At 42.0% G+C, this 19,964-nt stretch overlaps 2 protein-coding genes across 2 annotated transcripts; one reads left to right on the top strand and one right to left on the bottom strand.

The window, feature by feature from the left end:
• Window positions 1-2,264: 2,264 nt before the first annotated feature.
• On the bottom strand, window positions 2,265-13,806 carry LOC138374482 (zinc finger protein 211-like). Its single transcript, XM_069457371.1, has 5 exons — window positions 13,604-13,806; window positions 12,913-12,951; window positions 12,633-12,812; window positions 12,154-12,280; window positions 2,265-4,293 (listed from the first exon to the last, which is right to left on the bottom strand). The coding sequence occupies exons 1-5, from the start codon at window positions 13,634-13,636 to the stop codon at window positions 2,816-2,818; spliced, it is 1,857 nt and encodes a 618-aa protein (XP_069313472.1). The 5' UTR covers window positions 13,637-13,806; the 3' UTR covers window positions 2,265-2,815.
• Window positions 8,604-9,694, top strand: LOC138374484 (heterogeneous nuclear ribonucleoprotein A1). Its single transcript, XM_069457373.1, has one exon. The coding sequence runs from the start codon at window positions 8,657-8,659 to the stop codon at window positions 9,617-9,619; it is 963 nt and encodes a 320-aa protein (XP_069313474.1). The 5' UTR covers window positions 8,604-8,656; the 3' UTR covers window positions 9,620-9,694.
• Window positions 13,807-19,964: the final 6,158 nt, after the last annotated feature.

Raw genomic sequence — 19,964 nt, 5'->3', positions numbered from 1 at the left:
CAGTTGGAAATTGGCCACAACAGGAGGTTTTACACCAGGGATATTGGCAAACACTGCAAACCATGGCTTGATTTACCATATTTATGAATGTCTAGACTTAAGAATGTAATAGGGAATATGTGAATAATATAGATTAAACTTAAAAATGTGTGGTATACGTGGTCATTACACTGTGTATAATATGAAAAAAATTGTGGAACAAAAATGTGTTGTTTATTTGTTAACAAAAAGGGAAATAGACACAATTCCTAACAAAGAAAATAGCAAAAGATATGCATGAACATCTTTATCAAAGAAGATATAAAAGTGGCAAATAAACACATGAAAAAACATTCAACATCATGAATGCTTAGGCAAACACAATTAAAACTACTGTACACTTAATAAAAGGGCAAATTCTAAAAGATAGACCATCCCAAGTATCGGCAAGGATGTGGAAGAACTATAATTCTCATATAGTTCTGATGAGTAAGCAAAAGCAAATAACCATTTTAGACCACAGCTTGGCAGTTTCTCAATAAGTTACCCTATCCTGTGTCTCAGGCATTACTTTGAGTCATTAACACAAGAGAAGTGAAATGATATACATATAAAGAATTGTACATGTTTATAGCAGCTTTGTTTGTAGTAGCCAAAACCTGGAAATAATCTAAGTGCTCATAAATAGATGAATGGAGAAACAAATGTTATATCCATAGAAAAGATACAGTAAAAAGAACGAACAACTCGTATAAATACCATTGAAGAATCTCAAAATAATTATGTCATGAATGAAACTAAAAAAAAAAATTTTATAAATCAAATCATATAAAATTCTAGAAAATACAAACTAATCTATTATAAATGAAGGTAAATCGATGGTTGCCTTGAGGGTCAGGGAGTGAAGGAGAAACTAGAAAAGGGCATGAGGTAAATAAGGGGTGACAAATATTTTCATTGTAATAATTATAATGATGGCTTAATAAGTTTATTACCAGGTTTGGTAACCCTATGTTAACCCAGTATCTTTCCTGATGCCCTTGGAAGGGCAACCTTATCTGAATGGCAGCAAATATTGTTGAACAATGAAGTTCATTTCCACACAGGATGATGGTGGGTCACAAAGCCACGTCTCTCGGAGAAGGAATCACCCTTCTTTCTATGTTTGTTTTCCTGGCATGTGTAGCAATGGCCTTGAGGTGAATATCCCAGAAAAGCTACTGGAATACACAAAATCTTTAGCTTATTTTTTCTTTTTTTTTTTTTTGAGACAGAGTCTCACTCTGTTGCCCGGGCTAGAGTCAGTGCCGTGGCGTCAGTCTAGCTCACAGCAACCTCAAACTCCTGGGCTTAAGCGATCCTACTGCCTCAGCCTCCCGAGTAGCTGGGACTACAGGCATGCGCCACCATGCCCGGCTAATTTTTTTTTTGTATATATATATTTTTAGTTGTCCATATAATTTCTTTCTATTTTTAGTAGAGACGGGGTCTCACTCTTGCTCAGGCTGGTCTCGAACTCCTGACCTCGAGCGATCCACCCGCCTCGGCCTCCCAGAGTGCTAGGATTACAGGCGTGAGCCACCGCGCCCGGCCATAGCTTATTTTTTCTGACAATGACCTCAGCTACAAAAAATACACATGCCTGGCGATCCTGAGAATTTCTATGCACATCGCTCCTGTTCAATCACTAGAACATTTTACAAGAAGCACATTCCATCTAGTTTGCTGCAGTCTACTCCACTATTAATTCAGTGGTTGTCCCCACCTTCTCCCCCCACCTGCAATTTTACAGTGACACTTCCCTACTAAATTTTGGGTATCGGGGCACTTGACTTTATAGAACCTGGGGTAGAGACTGCTCTCAACAGTACTGGGCATTATGTGATATCCCCTGTAAACAACAACAATTCATGTTATTCCCAGAAGCAATGGGGGTTGTCTCAACTTCCTGCCTCCTCAGGGTCTCCTCTTAACTTATTAAAAAATCCTGGCATACAGTCTACAAATTAGGATCATAAAACCCTGAATTCTTTCCTAGGAGGCCTTGGGAAACAATTCAAATTAGGCCAAAACTGAAAAAAAGAGCAATATTCTTCCATCATATTATCATCTCTGAGGCACACAAATAATGTGATACCTCTCCACACACACACACATTAAGGTGTTTACTCCATAATTCTGGCAGGTTCCAATTCTGTTTTCAAACAACCTCATATAGTGAATCAAACCCCAAGATTTAAAGTAGTTTAAATAATAAAGCTTTTATTATTGCAAAAATTAAAGCAATGTGAGGCAAGAAGGTCCCAGGTTGGTGACTTGGAGGCTGGAAAAAATCCATGTAAGCATCACATGAGACCAACATGTCCCTGAAAAAGACAGTCCTTCTTGGCAAGCTGCCAACAAAACTCATATCTGGTTCTGTGGTACAAAATTGGGTCAAGTCCATGCCTTAACTTGCCAGAGAGAAGGAAATGAGGACCCCCTAAGGGGTCAGACTACTCATGATTTCCTCCAACAAATGGGAAGAACACAGCAGTCTGCTTCCCTGACCAGACTAGGGTGGCAAATGATGCATACCGTGTGGATCTGGCAGGTGGTAGAGGTGACATGGTTTCTGCCTCAGAAACTGTCAGTGACATAAATGGCAAGGTCCATAAATGGCAGGTTGGAAAGTGTAACACAATTCCTTAAAGCTTTCACACACCTGGAACTTAAGGAGAATTTCCTTACCATGCAACTTCAGATGTTGGGGCTTTAATTCAGGTAGATGGCTCTCTCAAAGGTGGTCTCCTCCAGTGTAATTACACTAAAAGAAAACTGCATATTCCCTGTACAGCTAAGTCCTTTCTCCAGGGTGAACTCTCTGGTGTTGAATGAGGACAGATTTGCAGCCAAAGGATTTCCCACATTTGCTGCACTGATAAGGCCTTTTTCCAGTGTGAACTCTCCAGTGTTGAATGAGGCTGGAACTTTGGCTAAAGCATTTCCCACATTCACTGCACTCATAAGGCCTTTCTCCAGTATGAACTCTCAGGTGTTTAATGAGATTAGACTTACAGCTAAAGGATTTTCCACACTCACTGCACTCAACAGGCCTTTCTCCAGTGTGAACTCTCTGGTGGTTTTTAAGGTTGGAGCTGTGGCTAAAAGATTTCCCACATTCACTACACACATAAGGCCTTTCCCCTGTGTGGACTTTCCGATGTGAACTGAAGCTGGAGCTTTGTTTAAATGATTTCCCACATTTACTGCACTCATATGGCCTTTCTCCAGTGTGAAGTCTCCGGTGGTGAATGAGGCTGGAGCTTCGACTAAAGGATTTTCCACATTCACTGCACTCATGAGGCCTTTCCCCAGTGTGAACTCTCTGGTGGTAAATCAGGCTGAAGTTTTGGCTAAAAGATTTCCCACATTCGCTGCATTCATAAGGCCTTTCTCCAGTGTGAACTCTCCGATGTTGAATGAGGTTGGACCTTTGGCTAAAGGATTTCCCACATTCCTCACACTCATAAGGCCTTTCTCCAGTGTGAACTTTCCTATGGCTATTGAGGCTGTAGATTTGACTAAAAGATTTCCCACATTCAGGACACTCATAAGGCCTTTCTCCAGTGTGAACTCTCTGATGTATAATGAAGCTAGAATAGTAGGTAAAGAATTTTCCACATTCATTGCATTCATAAGGCCTTTCTTCACTATGGACTTTCTGGTGCTGAATGAGGTTACATCTTCGAGTGCAGGCTTTCCCACATTTGCTGCACTCAAAAAGCCGTTCTCTGGTGAGGATTCTTTGGTCCTGAACAAGTGTGTCTGTGTGGCTGAAGGGTTTCTTGAATTCTCCCCAGCTGTGGTGACTTTCTCCATTGTGAAAGGGCACCTCACATTTGTTATGGCTATTTGGCCTCTCTCCTGTGTGAATGGCCTGCTGATGGAGAAATCCCACGTTGGCCAGGAAGCCCTTCCCAACCTCCTTGCAGGTGAAGGGCTTCCCTGACACAGGAACTGTGTAGCTCTTTATAAATGAGGCTCTGTACACAGAACTTCTGAAGGGGACCTCTCTAATGTGTTGCCTCTGGTGCTGTTGAAGGTTTGCAGTGAAGTGGAATTGTTTTCCACATGTGTATGATTTCTGCCCATGATGTGTTCCCTGGTGCTCAGCCAAGTGCAAAATATCTCTCAAATCCAGGCCACATATTTCACAGGGGTAGGCATTCTGGGAAGATGAATCTGCTTTGGGAGTCCTGACCTGTGACTCTCCTTCTACAGAAATGCTCTGTTTAGAAGGTGCTTCCTCATGCTCCACTCTATGCCAACAACCTGAAAGCAAAGAAGTGATGGTGAAGTACATGTTGCCTTTATTAGGAGGGTGCAACCCAATCACAAAGTACATCTAACACAGTTAAGAACCAGTCCATGGGACTGTTTTCAGGAAAAGGGAGTTGGGGGACAGGGGCAGTCAGGTTGAGGAAGCAGCTGTTGTGCATTACTGGCCCTTTAAGGTCACAGAACAGGGTATGCTTACCAGGCACAGAATATAAGGATAAGGTGTGGCCCAGGCTAAGAGGCATATTTTATAAGTCATTCCTCTGTTCAATGGCTTTTAGCAGGATCATATCTGTTGGTGACTTGTGATGCTGTGAAGCGTATGTGTAGGCCCAGGAAAATCTGATGAACAGTAACTGGTGTTCAGGGACTATTAAATGATATATACACACTTCAGGACATAACAATATGAGAAAACATCACAGAGGGAAGAGTGTGAGGAATAGGTAATCTTTTTTGATTTAAAGTCTCTACTGTCTGTATTGTCTGCTATTGGTATAACCACCGTTGCTCTCTTTTGGTTACTATTTACATAGAATAGCTTTGTGCAGGCTGGTATAAAGTTGGATCTTTTTTTGTTTGTTTTTGAGACAGGGTCTCACTCTGTTACCTGGGCTAGAGTGCAGTGGCATCATCATTATTAATAGTTCATTGTAACCTCAAGTAATCCTCCTCCTTCAGTCTCCTGAGTAGCTGAAACTACAGGTGTGTGCCATTAGGCTCAGCTAAATTTTATACTTTTTGCAGAGATAGGGGTCTCACTACGTTGCTCAGGCTGGTCTTGAACGCCTAGCCTCAAGCAATCTTCCTGCCTTGGCCTCCCAAAGTGCTAGGATTAGAGGCATGAACCACCATGCCCAGCCAGTTCACGTTTTGGGTTTTTTTTTACTCATTTTGGCAATCTTTGTCTTTTGTTTGGAGAGTTAAATACATTTACATTTAAAGTAATCACTGATAAGGCACGACTGACTTCTGCCATTTTGCTATTTGTTTTCTATATGTCTTATAGCTTGTTTGTCTCTTATTTCCTGCATTACTGCTTCCTGTGTTTGTTTTCTTTTTTTGTAGTGAAACATTTTAATTCCTTGTCATTTCCTCTGTATACATTCTATAGTTATTTATTTATTTATTTGTAGTTGCCATGGAGATTATACTTAGCATCTTAAAGTTATAGCACCCTAACTTGAATTTATACCAGCTTAACTTTCTTAACTTTCCTGTGTTCTACTGTGTGCTGAGTTGTCCTGGGCCAGTGTTAGCAAAATGACAAAAGTCAGTCCCTCCTTATCAGTGATTACTTTAAATGTAAATGGATTAAATTTTCCAAACAAAAGACAAAGATTGGCAGAATGGGTGTGAAACAAACAAACAAACAAACATGATTCAACTTTATGCTGTCTACAAGAGACTCACTTTAGATCCAAAAACATAAATAAATTGAAAGTGACAGCCTGCAAAAAGATATTCTGTGCAAACAGTAAACAAAAGACAGCAGAGATGGCTATAATAATATCAGACAATAGAGACTTCAAATAAAAAAAACTACAAGAGACAAAGAAGGGCATTATACTAATAATAGGTTCAATATAGCAAGAAAATATAACTATTATAAACATTTATGCATGCAAATAATAGACCATTAAAACACATGAAGTAAAAATTGACAGAATTAAATGGAAAAATAGAAACTTTTACAATAGTTGGAGACATCAATACTCCACTCTCAATAATGGATAGAACAAGCAGGAGAAGATAAGTAAGAAAATACAGGACCTAAACAACCAACTAGATCTAACAAACATACAGAACATTCTACCCCAAAACAACAGAATACATGCTCTTCTCAAGTGCAGCTGGGAATTCCTCAGTGTAGACCATAAATCAAGCATCATTAGATTTAAAAAGATAAACATCATAAAAAGTACCTTTTCCAACCACAACAGGATGAAGTTGGAAATAACAGGGAAACTGAAAAATTAACAGATCTGTAAAAATTAAAAAATACAATCTTAAACAATCAATGGGGTTAAGAAGAAGTCACAAGGGAAATTAATCAATACTTATAAGTGAATGAAAATGAAAACAACCACCAAAACTTAAGGGATGCAGAAAAAGCAGCACTATGGGGGAAATTTATAGCTATAAACACTAACATTAAAAAAAAAGAAGAATGATCTCTAGGGAATTGATATTAGACTAAGTAAAAAAACAAATTGGCAAGAAAAAAAAACAAGAAACAAAAGATCTCAGCTCAACAACCTACTTTTAAAACTGAAAGGACTACAAAAAGAAGAAAAAAACTAAAGTCAAATCAAGCAGAAAAAGGAAAATAATAAAGATTAGAGGCAAGATAAGTAAAATAGACAAAAGAAAACCAGTTGAGAAAAATCAACAAGACCAAAAGGTGGTTCTTTCAAAAGGTTATCAAAATTGAAAAACCTTTACCTAGATTGACTAAGAAAAAAAATACAACACTCAAATTAGTAAAATCAGAAATGAACGTGGGGACATTGCTACCAATTCTACAGCAATAAAAAGGATTGTGTGATAGTTCTAAATCAACTGTAGGCCAAAAAATTAAATAACAGAGATTAAATGGACAAATTTGTAGGTACACAATATCTACTGAGACTGAATCATGAAGAAATAGAAAACCCCAATAAAGCCATAACTAGTAAGGAGATTAAATCAGTAATCAAAAAGCTACCAACAGGCCGGCATGATGGCTCACGCCTGTAATCCTAGCACTCTGGGAGGCGGAGGCGGGTGGATCGTTTGAGCTCAGGAGTTTGAGACCATCCTGAGCAAGAGCGAGACTCTGTCTCTACTAAAAATAGAAAGAAATTATATGGACAACTAAAAATATAGAAAAATACAGAAAAAATTAGCTGGGCATGGTGGCGCATGCCTGTAGTGCCAGCTACTCGGGAGGCTGAGGCAGGAGGATTGCTTGAGCCCAGGAGTTTGAGGTTGCTGTGAGCTAGGCTGACGCCACGGCATGCTAGCCTGGGTAACAGAGTGAGACTCTGTCTCAAAAAACAAAAACAAACAAACAAAAAACCTATCAACAAAGAAAGAAGAGCCTTGGACTCAAATGACATCACAAGTGAATTCTACCAATCATTTAACTAAGAACTAACACTATCTTTTTCAAACTCTCCCCCAAAATTGTAGAGTGAACACTTCAAGCTCATTCTATCCAGCATTACCTGGATTCTAAAATGAGACAAAGATATTGCAAGAAAACACTAGACCAATATCCTTGATAATTATAAATGCAAAAACCATCAACAAAGTATTAGCAAACTGAATTCAGCAGCATATTAAAAGGATTACATACTAAGACCAACTAGAATTTATTCCTGGAATGGGAGGATGATTCAACAAATAAAAATCAATCAAAAAGGGCAAAAAAATTACATGATCATCTCAACCAATGCACACAAAAAAAGCATGAGACAAAACGCAATACCCTTTCATGAGGAAAACAGTCAGCAAACCAGGAAACTACCTAAACATAAAAGCCATATACAAAAAACTAACAACTAAAATATACTCAACAGTGAAAGCACAAAAGCTTTTCCTCTAAGTTCAGGAACACGATAGGGATGCCTACTTTCATCACTTTTGTTCCACATAGCAATTAGGTAAGAAAAATAAAAGTGATCCAAATGGCAAAAGAAGTAAAATTATCTCTGGTCACAGATGATACATGTAGAAAGCCCTAAAGATTCCACCAAAAACTGTTAAAATTAATAAACAAATTCAGCAAATAGAAGGATACAAATACAACATACAATAATCAGTCGTAAAATTTCTATACAGTAATACAATCTGGAAAGGAAAGTAAGGAAACAATTTCACTTATAATTGCATCAAAAAGAATTAAACACTAATGATTAACTTAAGTAAAAAACTTGTACACTAAAAACTGTAAAATATTGCTAAAGGAAATTAAAGACATTAATAAATGAAAAGACACTGTATGCACATTCATAAATTGGAGTACTCAATATTATCAAGATATCTATATGTGCCAAAGTAATCTACAGAAAATGCAAAACCTATCAAAATCCCAATGACATTCTTTTTGCAGAAATAGAAAAATCCATTCTAACATTCATATGAAACACAATGCATACCAAACTGCTAAAACAATCTTGAAAAAGAAGACCAAAATTGGAAGACTTGCACTTCCTAATTTCAAAACTTACTGCAAAGCTATCGTAATTAAAACAGTGATACTGCCATAAAGACAGACATATAGACCAATGGAATAGAATAGACAGGACAGCTTTTTTCTGCCCGTGGACGCTGCCGAGGAAGCATCGTTGAAGTCTCTCTTCCCACTGCCGTCATGTCTAAGTCAGAGTCTCCTAAAGAACCCGAACAGCTGCGGAAGCTATTCATCGGAGGATTGAGCTTTGAAACGACCGATGAGAGTCTGAGGAGCCATTTTGAGCAATGGGGAACGCTCACGGACTGTGTGGTAATGAGAGATCCAAACACCAAGCGCTCCAGGGGCTTTGGGTTTGTCACATATGCCACAGTGGAGGAGGTGGATGCAGCAATGAATGCACGGCCACACAAGGTGGATGGAAGAGTTGTGGAACCAAAGAGAGCTGTCTCTAGAGAAGATTCTCAAAGACCAGGTGCCCACTTAACTGTGAAAAAGATCTTTGTTGGTGGCATTAAAGAAGATACTGAAGAACATCACCTAAGAGACTATTTTGAACAGTATGGGAAAATTGAAGTGATTGAAATCATGACTGACAGAGGCAGTGGCAAGAAGAGGGGCTTTGCTTTTGTAACCTTTGATGACCATGATTCTGTGGATAAGATTGTCATTCAGAAATACCATACTGTGAATGGCCACAACTGTGAAGTAAGGAAAGCCTTGTCGAAGCAAGAGATGGCCAGTGCTTCATCCAGCCAAAGAGGTCGAAGTGGTTCTGGAAACTTTGGTGGCGGTCGTGGAGGTGGTTTTGGTGGGAATGACAACTTTGGCCGTGGAGGAAACTTCAGTGGTCGAGGTGGCTTTGGTGGCAGCCGTGGTGGTGGCGGATATGGTGGCAGTGGGGATGGGTACAATGGATTTGGTAATGATGGAAGCAATTTTGGAGGTGGTGGAAGCTACAATGATTTTGGCAATTACAACAATCAGTCTTCAAATTTTGGACCCATGAAGGGAGGAAATTTTGGAGGCAGAAGCTCTGGCCCCTATGGTGGTGGAGGCCAATATTTTGCCAAACCACGAAACCAAGGTGGCTATGGTGGTTCCAGTAGCAGCAGTAGCTATGGCAGTGGCAGAAGGTTTTGATTATTCCCAGGAAACAAAGCTTAGCAGGAGAGGAGAGCCAGAGAAGTGACAGGGAAGCTACAGGTTACAACAGATTTGTGAACTCAGCCAAGCACAGTGGTGGCAGGGCCTAGCTGCTACAAAGAAGACATGTTTTAGACAATACTCATGTGTATGGGCAAAAAAACTCGAGGACTGTATTTGTGACTAATTGTATAACAGGTTATTTTAGTTTCTGTTCTGTGGAAAGTGTAAAGCATTCCAACAAAGGGTTTTAATGTAGATTTTTTTTTTTTTGCACCCATGCTGTTGATTGCTAAATGTAATAGTCTGATCATGACGCTGAATAAATGTGTCTTTTTTTTTTTTTTTTTTTTTTTTTTAAATGTGCTGTGTAAAGTTAGTCTACTCTGAAGCCATTTTGGTAAACTTCCCCAAAAGTGTGAAGATAGAATTCCTTCAGGGTGATGCCAGGTTCTATTTGAAATTCATTTACAACCTGCTTGGGTGGAGAAGCCATTGTCTTCAGAAACCTTGGTGTGGTTGAACTGATGGTTACTGTTGTGACCTAAAGTTCACCATTAAAAGGGGTCATCCAAGGAAAATCATGGAATTATTGGTTATAAAGATGATTGTTGGCATATCCTATGCAATATACCTAAATTGAATGATGGTACCAGATAAAATTATAGATGGGAATGAAGCTTGTGTATCAACCATTATCATGTGTAATCAATAAACGATTTAATTCTCTTGAAAAAAAAAAAAAAAAAAAAAAAAGAATAGACAGGACAGAAATAAACTCTGAAATATCTGGCCACATGATTTTTGACAAGGGAGCCAAGACCATGCAATGGGGAAAGAACAGACCTTTCAACACATGATTCCAGAAAAACTGAATATCCATATCTGAAAGAACAAAGTTAGTTAGACCGTTATTGACATCATATACAAAAATTGACTGAAAATGGATCAAAGATCTGAATGTATTGAGCTAAAACTAAACTTAGAAGAAAACAGGTGAAAATCTTAATGACATTGGACTTCTCAATGATTGCTTGCATATGGCACCAAAGGCACACAGGCAGTAAAAAGACAAACAGACAAATTGGACTCTCCTCAAAATGAGAAACTTGTATATCAAAGGCCACTATCAACACCCTAAAAAGGCAACCTACAGAATGGGAGAAAACATTTACAAATTACATATCTGATAAAGGATTAATATCCAGAACATACAGAGAACACTTAAAACTCAACAATAAAAAAACCTGATTAAAAAAAATAAACATTTCTCCAAAGAAGACATACAAATGGCCAATTAGCCCATGAATAGATGCTCAATATCAAGGGTCCTTAGGGAAATGCCAATCACAGCCATAATGAGATATCACCTCGCATACACTTGGATGGCTATTATAAAAAAAAAAAAAGAAAGAAAATAACAAGTGATGGTGAGGATATGAAAAAACTCGAACCTTTGTGCACTGCTCATGGGAATGTAAAAAGGTGCAACTGCTATGGAAAACAGTATGCTGGTTCCTAAAATTTAAAAATAGATTTAACATATGATCTAGCAATTCTACTTTTGAGTGTCTACCCAAAAGAATAGAAAGGAGGGACATAAAAAGATATTCGTACACTAATGTTAACAGCAGCATTATTCACAATAGTCAAAAGGTGGAACAACCCAAGTGTCCACTGACGGATACATGGATAAACAAAAGGTGGTACATACATACAATAGAGTATTATCTAGTTTTAACAAGGAAGTAAATTCTGATATACACTACAACATGGATGAGCCTTGAAGATATGCTAAGTAAAATAAGCCAGACACAAAAGAAATAATACTGTATAATTCCACTCATATGAGGTACTTAAGAGTGGACAAATTCATGAAGACAAAAAGTAGAATGATGGTTGGCAGGGGATGGGAGGAGTTATTGTTTAATGGGTAGAGAGTTTCAGTTTTGCAAGACAAAAAAGTTCTAGGGGAAGATGCTGGTGATGGTTACACAATGATGTGAATGTATTAAATGCCACTGAACTATATACTTAAAAATGGTTAAAATGGTAAATTTTATGTTATGTATATGTTACCACAATTAAAAAAAACTTGGAAGAGGTTCTTATAGGAACAGTCTGTGTAAACAGTGACAATGTCAGTGACTACATTTCATGGCATAATCAGGTACAAAGGAATGTCAGGTACAGAAAGGGAGTGAAACTTGGGTGCTAGACAGTCACCAGACAGGGGGAAGGCAAGCCAGGTGAGATCTATTAGGCTTATTGTAAGCCTACTGGCAAGCCAGGTGGGATTTATTAGGCTTACTGTTAAGTCTACTGATCCCAAATCCTTACCCTTGAGTCTTTTGGGCAAGGGTGATAAGGAGAGGGAAGTAGGCATGTACTCAGCCCATAGCACCTACCTAGGGAAGTGGGGAAGGAAGCAGTGCCTATGGTCTAGATATGAGAAGGACAGAGCTGCTCCTGAGGAAAAGGGGAAAGGCAGAACCTAGTCCAAGGCACAAGAATGAGTATGAAGGGCTTACCTAGGGAGGATGTAAGTGCAAAGTTCTCCAGCATCACATCGAAGTACAAGTGTTTCTGAGCCTCATCAAGGAGATCCCATTCCTCCCAGGAGAAGTACACAGCCACGTCTTCAAAGGTCACAATGCCCTGGCATGACAGGGACTGATGAAACCATGAACAGTCTCATTCTGGAAGACTCACAATCTATGTCCCCACATATCTACCACCATATCTATTCTCCTCCCAAGCCACCCAACTCAGAGGAGACACTAGACCCTGGTGCCACTGGCATCTCTTCTCTCTTTATGTTCCCATTGGTCACTGTGTTCATTCTGTTTTCCACTCTGCAACACCTGAATAATATAACCTCCCTCCTCTGAGCCCAAATTCCCACTTCCTCCACAATAAGATGCCAAGCTTCACAGGCAGTCATTCCAAGCCTGACTCCTGCCTCCCCACCGCCTGAACTTTGTTACCACCAGAAAGAAAGGAGACCTACAGCTCTCTGAACCAGCTCAGCGTCACCTCCAAGCAGTTCCACATGCTGGTGCCTGTTCCTATCATAAGCTTCCACATCTCTTTCCAATGGCTGCCCCAAATGGAAACATATCCATATAACTACTGGCCTGGACTCAGGACCCCAAGCTTGGGAATTCTCCAGGGTTCCCAGACCTAAGGGCTGAGAGAATGGTAGGTGAAGAGTCCCATGACATTGCAAATTCAGAGAAAATGTGAGTGGGGTTCCAGACCAGTGAGGTGTTGGGATACCTTCCACTTACCTGTGTAAGTTCCAAAAGCACTTCTGCAGCCATGGGAACCTGTGGAAAGAGGCAGACCCTAGAGGGATGTGACCATGGCGGTGCTCCACGGGCACAAGCCTTTCCTGTACCCCTGGTCCTGTCCCAGAACCAGGCAGCTTCGGGTTGCTGTCTAACCTCTGTGCCTCAGTCCTTAGCGCTGCCTCTTACCAGTCATGCGGCCTTGGAAAAATACTCAACTTCCTGCCTCAGCATCCTCATCACCCTCTATAGTATGTTCTTCCAATGAACAGCCTTCGGAGGACTCTTCAAACCCTAACTCAGATCATGTCTTTGAATCTCTCAGAACTCTCCATAGCTCCCATATCCCTAAGAATAAAGGTCCAACTCCTCAGCCTACTAATGCAGGTGCGAAACTGTCTTAAACTTTGTTCTCTACGATAACAACGTGGAACCCACTTTTCCCGAACGCTCTCGGCTCAGTCGCACCTCCAAGCCTTTGTACGCACGGGCTCCCCTGCCTGTCACACTCTCCCACCCAACAACCACACTGAATGTCGGAAATAGAGACCCCAACCGGGAGCGCCTCACTGTCGTGGACACAGGGGCCTGGGCTGCAGGGAATTGAGCAGGAGCCCCTCACTGGGGCTGTAGAATTTGGGTGTGTGGGGGTCGGGGATGGCAGGTGAAGCATGGAGGACGCAGCACTTACCGGAGCCGAGTCCCTCAGCGCGGCCGCCGCCATCGGTCACCGGGCTGATCGGAGTCAGGAACGGCGGGCGACCGGGGCGGAGACCCGGGCACAGCCGTCAGCCGCCGCCGCCACCCCTCAGACCTGCCTCTCGCGCCTTCTCCGGCCGTCGCTTTGGTCCCGATGCCGCGCACCAGAGCTGCTGACCGAGAGAACTGACCGGAGGGCAGCCAAAATGACCGCGGCGAAGATGCAGGAAGTCCCGCCCCAAGGGGTAGGCCCACTCAGAAGCGCCGATATCCTGGGTTTTCATTGGATTAACGCACTACCGCTCAACGCACGGCTTTCTGGGTAATGTAGTTGCCACAGCTGCACAGGCTGCCCCAGAGGGCGCCCCAGTCGCTCACTCCCGAAGAAAAGGCCTAGCAGCATCCGGTGGACCGCTGGGAAACGAAGGCTCAACCCTCTAGGGCGACTGAGGGGCTTCGTTGTTTCTTAAAGGGGCCGCAGCTCGATTGCGGGGGAGTCTTATGTAGGGTTGACCCTTGAATAACAGGGGTTTGAACTGCGTGGGTCCATTTGCACACCGAGAGTGCCAGTCTCTCCTGCCTCCCCTGCCACCTCTGCCACCCCTGAGACAGCAAGACCAACCCCTCCTCTTCCTCCTCTTCCTCAGCCTACTCAATGTGAAGACAACTACCAGGATGAAGAACTACCAGGATGATGATCCACTTACGCTTAATGAATAGTAATGTATTTTCTCCTCCTTATAACTTTTTTTCTTTTTCTTTTTCTTTTTTTGATACAGGGTCTCGCTCTGTTGCCTGGGCTGGAATACAATGGCATTATCAGTTCACTGCAGCTTCAAACTCCTAGGCTCAAGTGATCCTCCTGCCTCAGCCTCCCAAGTAGCTGGGACTACAGGCGCTCAGCACCAACCTGGCTAACTTTTCTATTTTTTTTTTTTTTTGTAGAGACAGGGTCTGACTATGTTGCTCAGGTTGGTCTTGAACTCCTGGCCTCTAGTGATCCTCTACCTCAGCCTTCCAAAGTGCTGGGATTACAGGCATGAGCTACTGTGCCAGGCCAATAGTTTACTTTATTGTAAGAATATAGTATATAATCATATACAAAATATGTGTCAGTCAACTATTTATGTTATTGGTAAGGCTTTCAATCAACTGTAGGCTATTAATAGTTAGGTTTGGGGGAAGGCAAAAGTTAAAGGGAGATTTTTGACTTCCAGGGGTAGGTGCCCCTAAATGCTGCATTGTTCAAAGGTCAACTGTATACTTACTTCTGTAGTGCAACTGATCACTGAAGTATTTAGACATTATTTCAGACTCCATGAAGCCAACCCAAGTAGACATCCACTGGTACCCAGAAGCAAATAAACTATCTTATTGCTCTTCACATGCATGCAGCCTGAAGCATTGAAGCCAGTTTTGTGACATTCAGTAGCTTCTGTGAAGGACAAAGGACAGCACACAGGACCATGATGGGGAAGAGGGAGGGATACTGGACAGCTCTGAAGCAGATGGACAAGGAGAGATCTCTGCTTCTGGTCCCCCTTCCTATAAAATCAATATTTATTCATAAAACGTAAAACTTTAATACATGCACTACGTATTCCTATTCTAATAGAAAATTCTGAATGTATAAAATATCAAATTAACTATTGTTTATTAAGGAGTATTATACTGTGTATATATTTATAAAATGGAAAGTGAAAATCTCTGTTAATTTTACGTCCTGGGGAGAAGCTACGTTTGCAGTATAGTATCTTTTTAGAACTCTGCACATGACCCCCTTGAGGGGCCCCTCCGCTGTCAGGGACCGCGGGGAAGGCTTCCCCGGGAGGGGAAGACTGAGCGCCGCGTGGGGCCCGGCAGTTGCGGGCTCTGGTCGCTGGACTCCCGGCTTTGCGCCGACCTCTGGGGCAGGAGCGAGGGTCGCTGCAGCGAAAAAGCGGGAGTCTGGGCAAAAATTCGGGATTTGATCTCAAGAGCTAAGCTGGGACAGCCTCCTGAGCGACCGGTGGGCGACACAGCCTTTGGAAACAGTGGGATGGGCCGGGGCCCTTCCTGACGCGCTCGGCAGGGGGCGCAGGCGCCCTTCGGGGGTCTCTTCCATCCACACCGCGCGTCTGGGCCCCTAGTGGTCCAGCGCCCGGCGCTCCACTGGGCTCGCTCCTTCCCTTCCTCGCTATCCTTAGTCTGCAGAACTTGTTCTATGCAGGCTGCCTGCTATTTTCTAAGAAAATAACACAAGAAGGTGTTGCGTGGAATAAACTCTTCCCGGTGCCTTCCCCAAACTCTGCTGTCTGAACATGTGGATAGCTGGTCTCCATCTGCACCTTTCTTCCCATAGACACCAACTCAAGGTTTTCCCAGTTGCTGCCGACTGTTCATGATGTTTGTAGTCCTTCACAACAGAGCCCCAGGTCTCAGTGTCCTGATTTGTGGCCGCTCCTCCTTTGGCCTGACCCCCGAAGATGTGTCTCCCTGAGTGGAATTTTGGTTTCTTTGGGCCCTCTCTTCCCTGACACTATCTTGCATCAGGCTTGAGAGGGACACTTTCAGCCAATGAGTCACTTTGGGTCCTCATAACGGTGAAGGTCATGTTGCAAACTAGGCTAGCTGAGTTCTCCTCAGGCCCTGCCACAAGTTGATTTTTGTCTTTTCTCCATCCTGCTGTTCTGGATATTAATCCTTTATCAGATATGTAATTTGTAAATGTTTTCTCTCATTCTGTAGGTTGCCTTTTTAGGGTGTTGATAGTGGCTTTTGATATACAAGTTTCTCATTTTGAGGACAGTCCAATTTGTCTGTTTGTCTTTTACTGCCTGTGTGCCTTTGGTGCCATATGCAAGCAATCATTGAGAAGTCCAATGTCATTAAGATTTTCACCTGTTTTCTTCTAAGTTTAATTTTAGCTCATACATTCAGATCTTTGATCCATTTTCAGGTGAATTCACCTGGGAAAGCTCTGCTTTCATGTTTGGAACCACAGGAGCAATCACAATTTCAACTATGCCTTCTAGCCAAACACAATCCTGGGAGATAGACCTGAAAGAAAATGTCAAAGGACAGCAGGTTGGTTTTCAAAAGGGACTACAGAGCACTTCAGGAGGCAGGACACCTGAGCTGGGCAACTGGGGTGGAGATTTTGCAGCAGAGTTGGAGGCACTGGGCCAAACTTGGGGGCACTGAATCATTGTCGCCATCACTGTCGAGTCAGAGGGAATGCCAAGTGGTGCTGGTCACGCCCATGGACATCCCAAAGGCAGGGCTGCTGCAGCTGCAGGGGTCTGGGCAGCAGGACCTGGCACCGGGAGGCCAGAAAGCCCAGTGAGGCACAACCAGCCAGACCAGGGATCTCTCTAGACTTCTAGGCAGCCACCTACTTGGCATGGACACCTTTTGAGGAATCCAGGCCTCTCCAGGATTGCCCAAGCCTGGCAGGACCCAGCGCCTTCATACCTGATGCCCCACCAGCAGTCCCCAGGGCATCCGATATTCCCGGATGTTGGCAGGTCATGTTACTTTCTGGAAGCTCTGTGGAATAGGATTCCTGCTCATTTTTTTTTTTAATTTTAAAATAGCTGTCCAGCTAATTTCTTTCTATTTTTAGTAGAGACGGGGTCTCGCTCTTGCTCAGCCTGGTCTGGAACTCCTGACCTCAAACAATCCGCCTGCCTCGGCCTCCCAGAGTGTTAGGATTACAGGTGTGAGCCACCGCGCCTGGCCTCCTGTTCATTTGTTGGCAGAATTAAATTCCATGAGGTTGTAAGACTGAAGTCCTGGTTTCCTTAGCTCTTAGGGGCCCCTCTCCAATCCTAGCAGGTAGCCTCCTATATCTCAGAACCAGTAATGGGACATTAAGTAGCCGTATCACCCTGACATATCTCTTGACTATTCTGTTCTTGAATCTTTCTCCCTGCAGCTGAGAAAGATTCTCCATTTTTAAGGGTTGTGTGATTAGATTAATCCCACCTGAGGTAAGTAGCGCATTGCAATATTAACCCCAGATGCAAAAGTCCCACTGGCCTTGTAACATATTCACAGGTTCTGGGGATTAGAGCATGGACATCTTTTCCAGAATTATTCTGCCTACTTCACACTTGTCCTAAATGCAGAATATGTTCATTCCATCCTAAGTTCCCAAAAGATCTTACCCCATTACAGTATCAACTCAAAGTCCAAATCTCATCAAAATCTCACTAGTTCAAAAGTCCCAAATCTCATCATCTAAATGGTCTAAATCAGGTATGAGTGAGGTTTTGAGTATAATTCATCCTGGGGCACAATTCCTCTCCATCTGTGGACCTGCAAAATGGAAAACTAGTTGTCTGCTCCAAAAACAAAAAGGTGGGACAGACCTAAGATAATAGTTATACATGCATTTTTTTCAAAAGGGAAGAAAATGGAAATGGGGGCATGACTCCTAAAAAATTTTGAAATCCACTTTGGCAAAGTCCTGTAGGTATCAATAGCTGGGAATGCCATCTGTGGTCAGGGCCCTGCACACTGGGCTCACAGCTCTGCAGTCTGGGCTCGCCTCTGTTCTGAGTCGTCCTTACTTCTTCATGTAAGGTAGCAAGGGCTGGCAGCTCAGATTTCTGTCAGTCTCATATGTATAGAATATTGGAAGTTCTAGACTCTTTAATTTCATTCTCTCACTGTCCTTTTAGATCTAAGGTGACAGTGTTCCTACCAGTATAAAATTTTCAAGCCAGGTGTGGTGGCTCACACTTGTAATCCCAGCACCTTGGGAGGCCAAGGCGAGGATGGCTTGAGCCCAGGAATTCAAGGTTACAGTGAACTATGATCATGTCACTGCACTCCAGCCAGAACAGAGCAAGACCCCATACTTTTCAAGAACTTTGTGAGTCTCCTGTATAAAACTGGGATTCCATCCATTAGACAAGAGATTTATCTGATTTTTTTCCCCTCCATAATCCCATATCTATTTTTGGCTTTTGCTGAGATGACTGAGGAATACCCTTAAACTTCTTAGATGTTCTCTGTTTGTGTTGAGGGGACCTGCAAGTCATACTTAATCTCTTCAAAGAGCTTTTTGTGTGACAGAATATCTTGATCTTTTGATCTTGATACTAGCAATAGATTGTGTAGTCACAACCATGGCTGTTTCTCGAGAGCATGCTTTCCTAACAATGAATCTCTTAATTTCAATGTTTTTTGCAATTAAGATGGGCTGAGAATTTCCCAAATTATTAAATCTTAGGTCTTTTCTGTTTCACAGCTATTCCCTATGTTTCTCTCTTCTCTATCACATTTTATTATAACAAGTAAGAAGAAACAAGGCTACACTTTCAACACTTCTGCTTAAAAATGTTCTCAGCTAATTGTCCATAAAAAGACTCATGTGTGAATATTTGTAGCAGCTTTCAATATTTTAAAATAGGGGATGTGCAAATGCCAATTAAGATAAATAAACTGTGATGTATCCCTACAGTAGACTACTGAAATTTAAAAATGAGCTATTTATACATATAACACGGACAAATTTCAAATTATGTTGCATGAAAAACAGCAGACAAAAAAAAAAAAACAACCACAAAACACTTAGACTTACATAAAATTCTAGAAAAGGCAAATTTTAGCTACAGTGAAAAGTACTCAGTGGTTGCCTAGGGATCAGGGGAAGGAGGGCTTTAAAAAGGGCTGAGAGAGGGGTTATGAAGGGGTATGAGGTTAACTTTGGGAGTGATAGATGTGTCCAACGTCATTGCTAGGGTGATGGTTTTGTAGGTATATACAAACAAGACATCAAGACTTACCAAATGGTACACTTTAAGTATGCGCAATATTGATTATACCTCAAAGAACCTATAAAAAAAATTATTCCATTTAAAAATCTGTGTCTTCCACTTCTATTGGAAAACTAGGTGACTGGACCTCACTAGCAACTCTACTACCTCATTCCAAATGCCTTGGGATGACCACCTTTTCCGTAGTAGCAAGAACTGGCAAGCAGTGAAGGTCATTTCCAACAGTCACCAGGAATTCTAGCTGTTAACAAAAGCTACACCCTTCGACCACGGTATCTCTTTACTCTCAGGGTTACTGCCTGTGTGACAAAGACATTAGGTAGAGAACTCTGGGTGGCACAGTAGTCTAAGAAAACTGCATCCTTTGCTGCACCAGGGACCTTGGACATAAGGGTGACACAGCCCTGGAAGTCTTAAGAATTTCTGTACATTGGATTCCATAGAGCCAGTGACCAAAATGCTTGTGAATGTGTTTTTACAATGGGCACCTCCCCTCTAGTTTGCTGCAGTCTCCTCCAATCCCAATTATTCATACCCAGTGTTTCCCTATCAAGTTAGTTTCCCTCCTGGATGCACTAGGTTTTACCC

Source organism: Eulemur rufifrons, chromosome 24 (genome assembly GCF_041146395.1).
Source record: "Eulemur rufifrons isolate Redbay chromosome 24, OSU_ERuf_1, whole genome shotgun sequence".
Classification (NCBI taxonomy): Eukaryota; Metazoa; Chordata; class Mammalia; order Primates; family Lemuridae; genus Eulemur; species Eulemur rufifrons.
This window is presented reverse-complemented; position numbering and strand designations above follow the sequence as displayed.

Excerpts from the sequence above, each read along its gene's own strand:
- LOC138374482 (XM_069457371.1), bottom strand. The coding sequence starts at position 13,636 with ATGGCGGCGGCCGCGCTGAGGGACTCGGCTCCG. Across the intron at positions 12,813-12,912 it reads TGCTTTTGGAACTTACACAG|CCCTTAGGTCTGGGAACCCT; the intron begins GTAAGTGGAAGG and ends CCATTCTCTCAG. Across the intron at positions 4,294-12,153 it reads TGCACTTACATCCTCCCTAG|GTTGTTGGCATAGAGTGGAG; the intron begins GTAAGCCCTTCA and ends CTTTGCTTTCAG.
- LOC138374484 (XM_069457373.1), top strand. The coding sequence starts at position 8,657 with ATGTCTAAGTCAGAGTCTCCTAAAGAACCCGAACAGCTGCGGAAGCTA.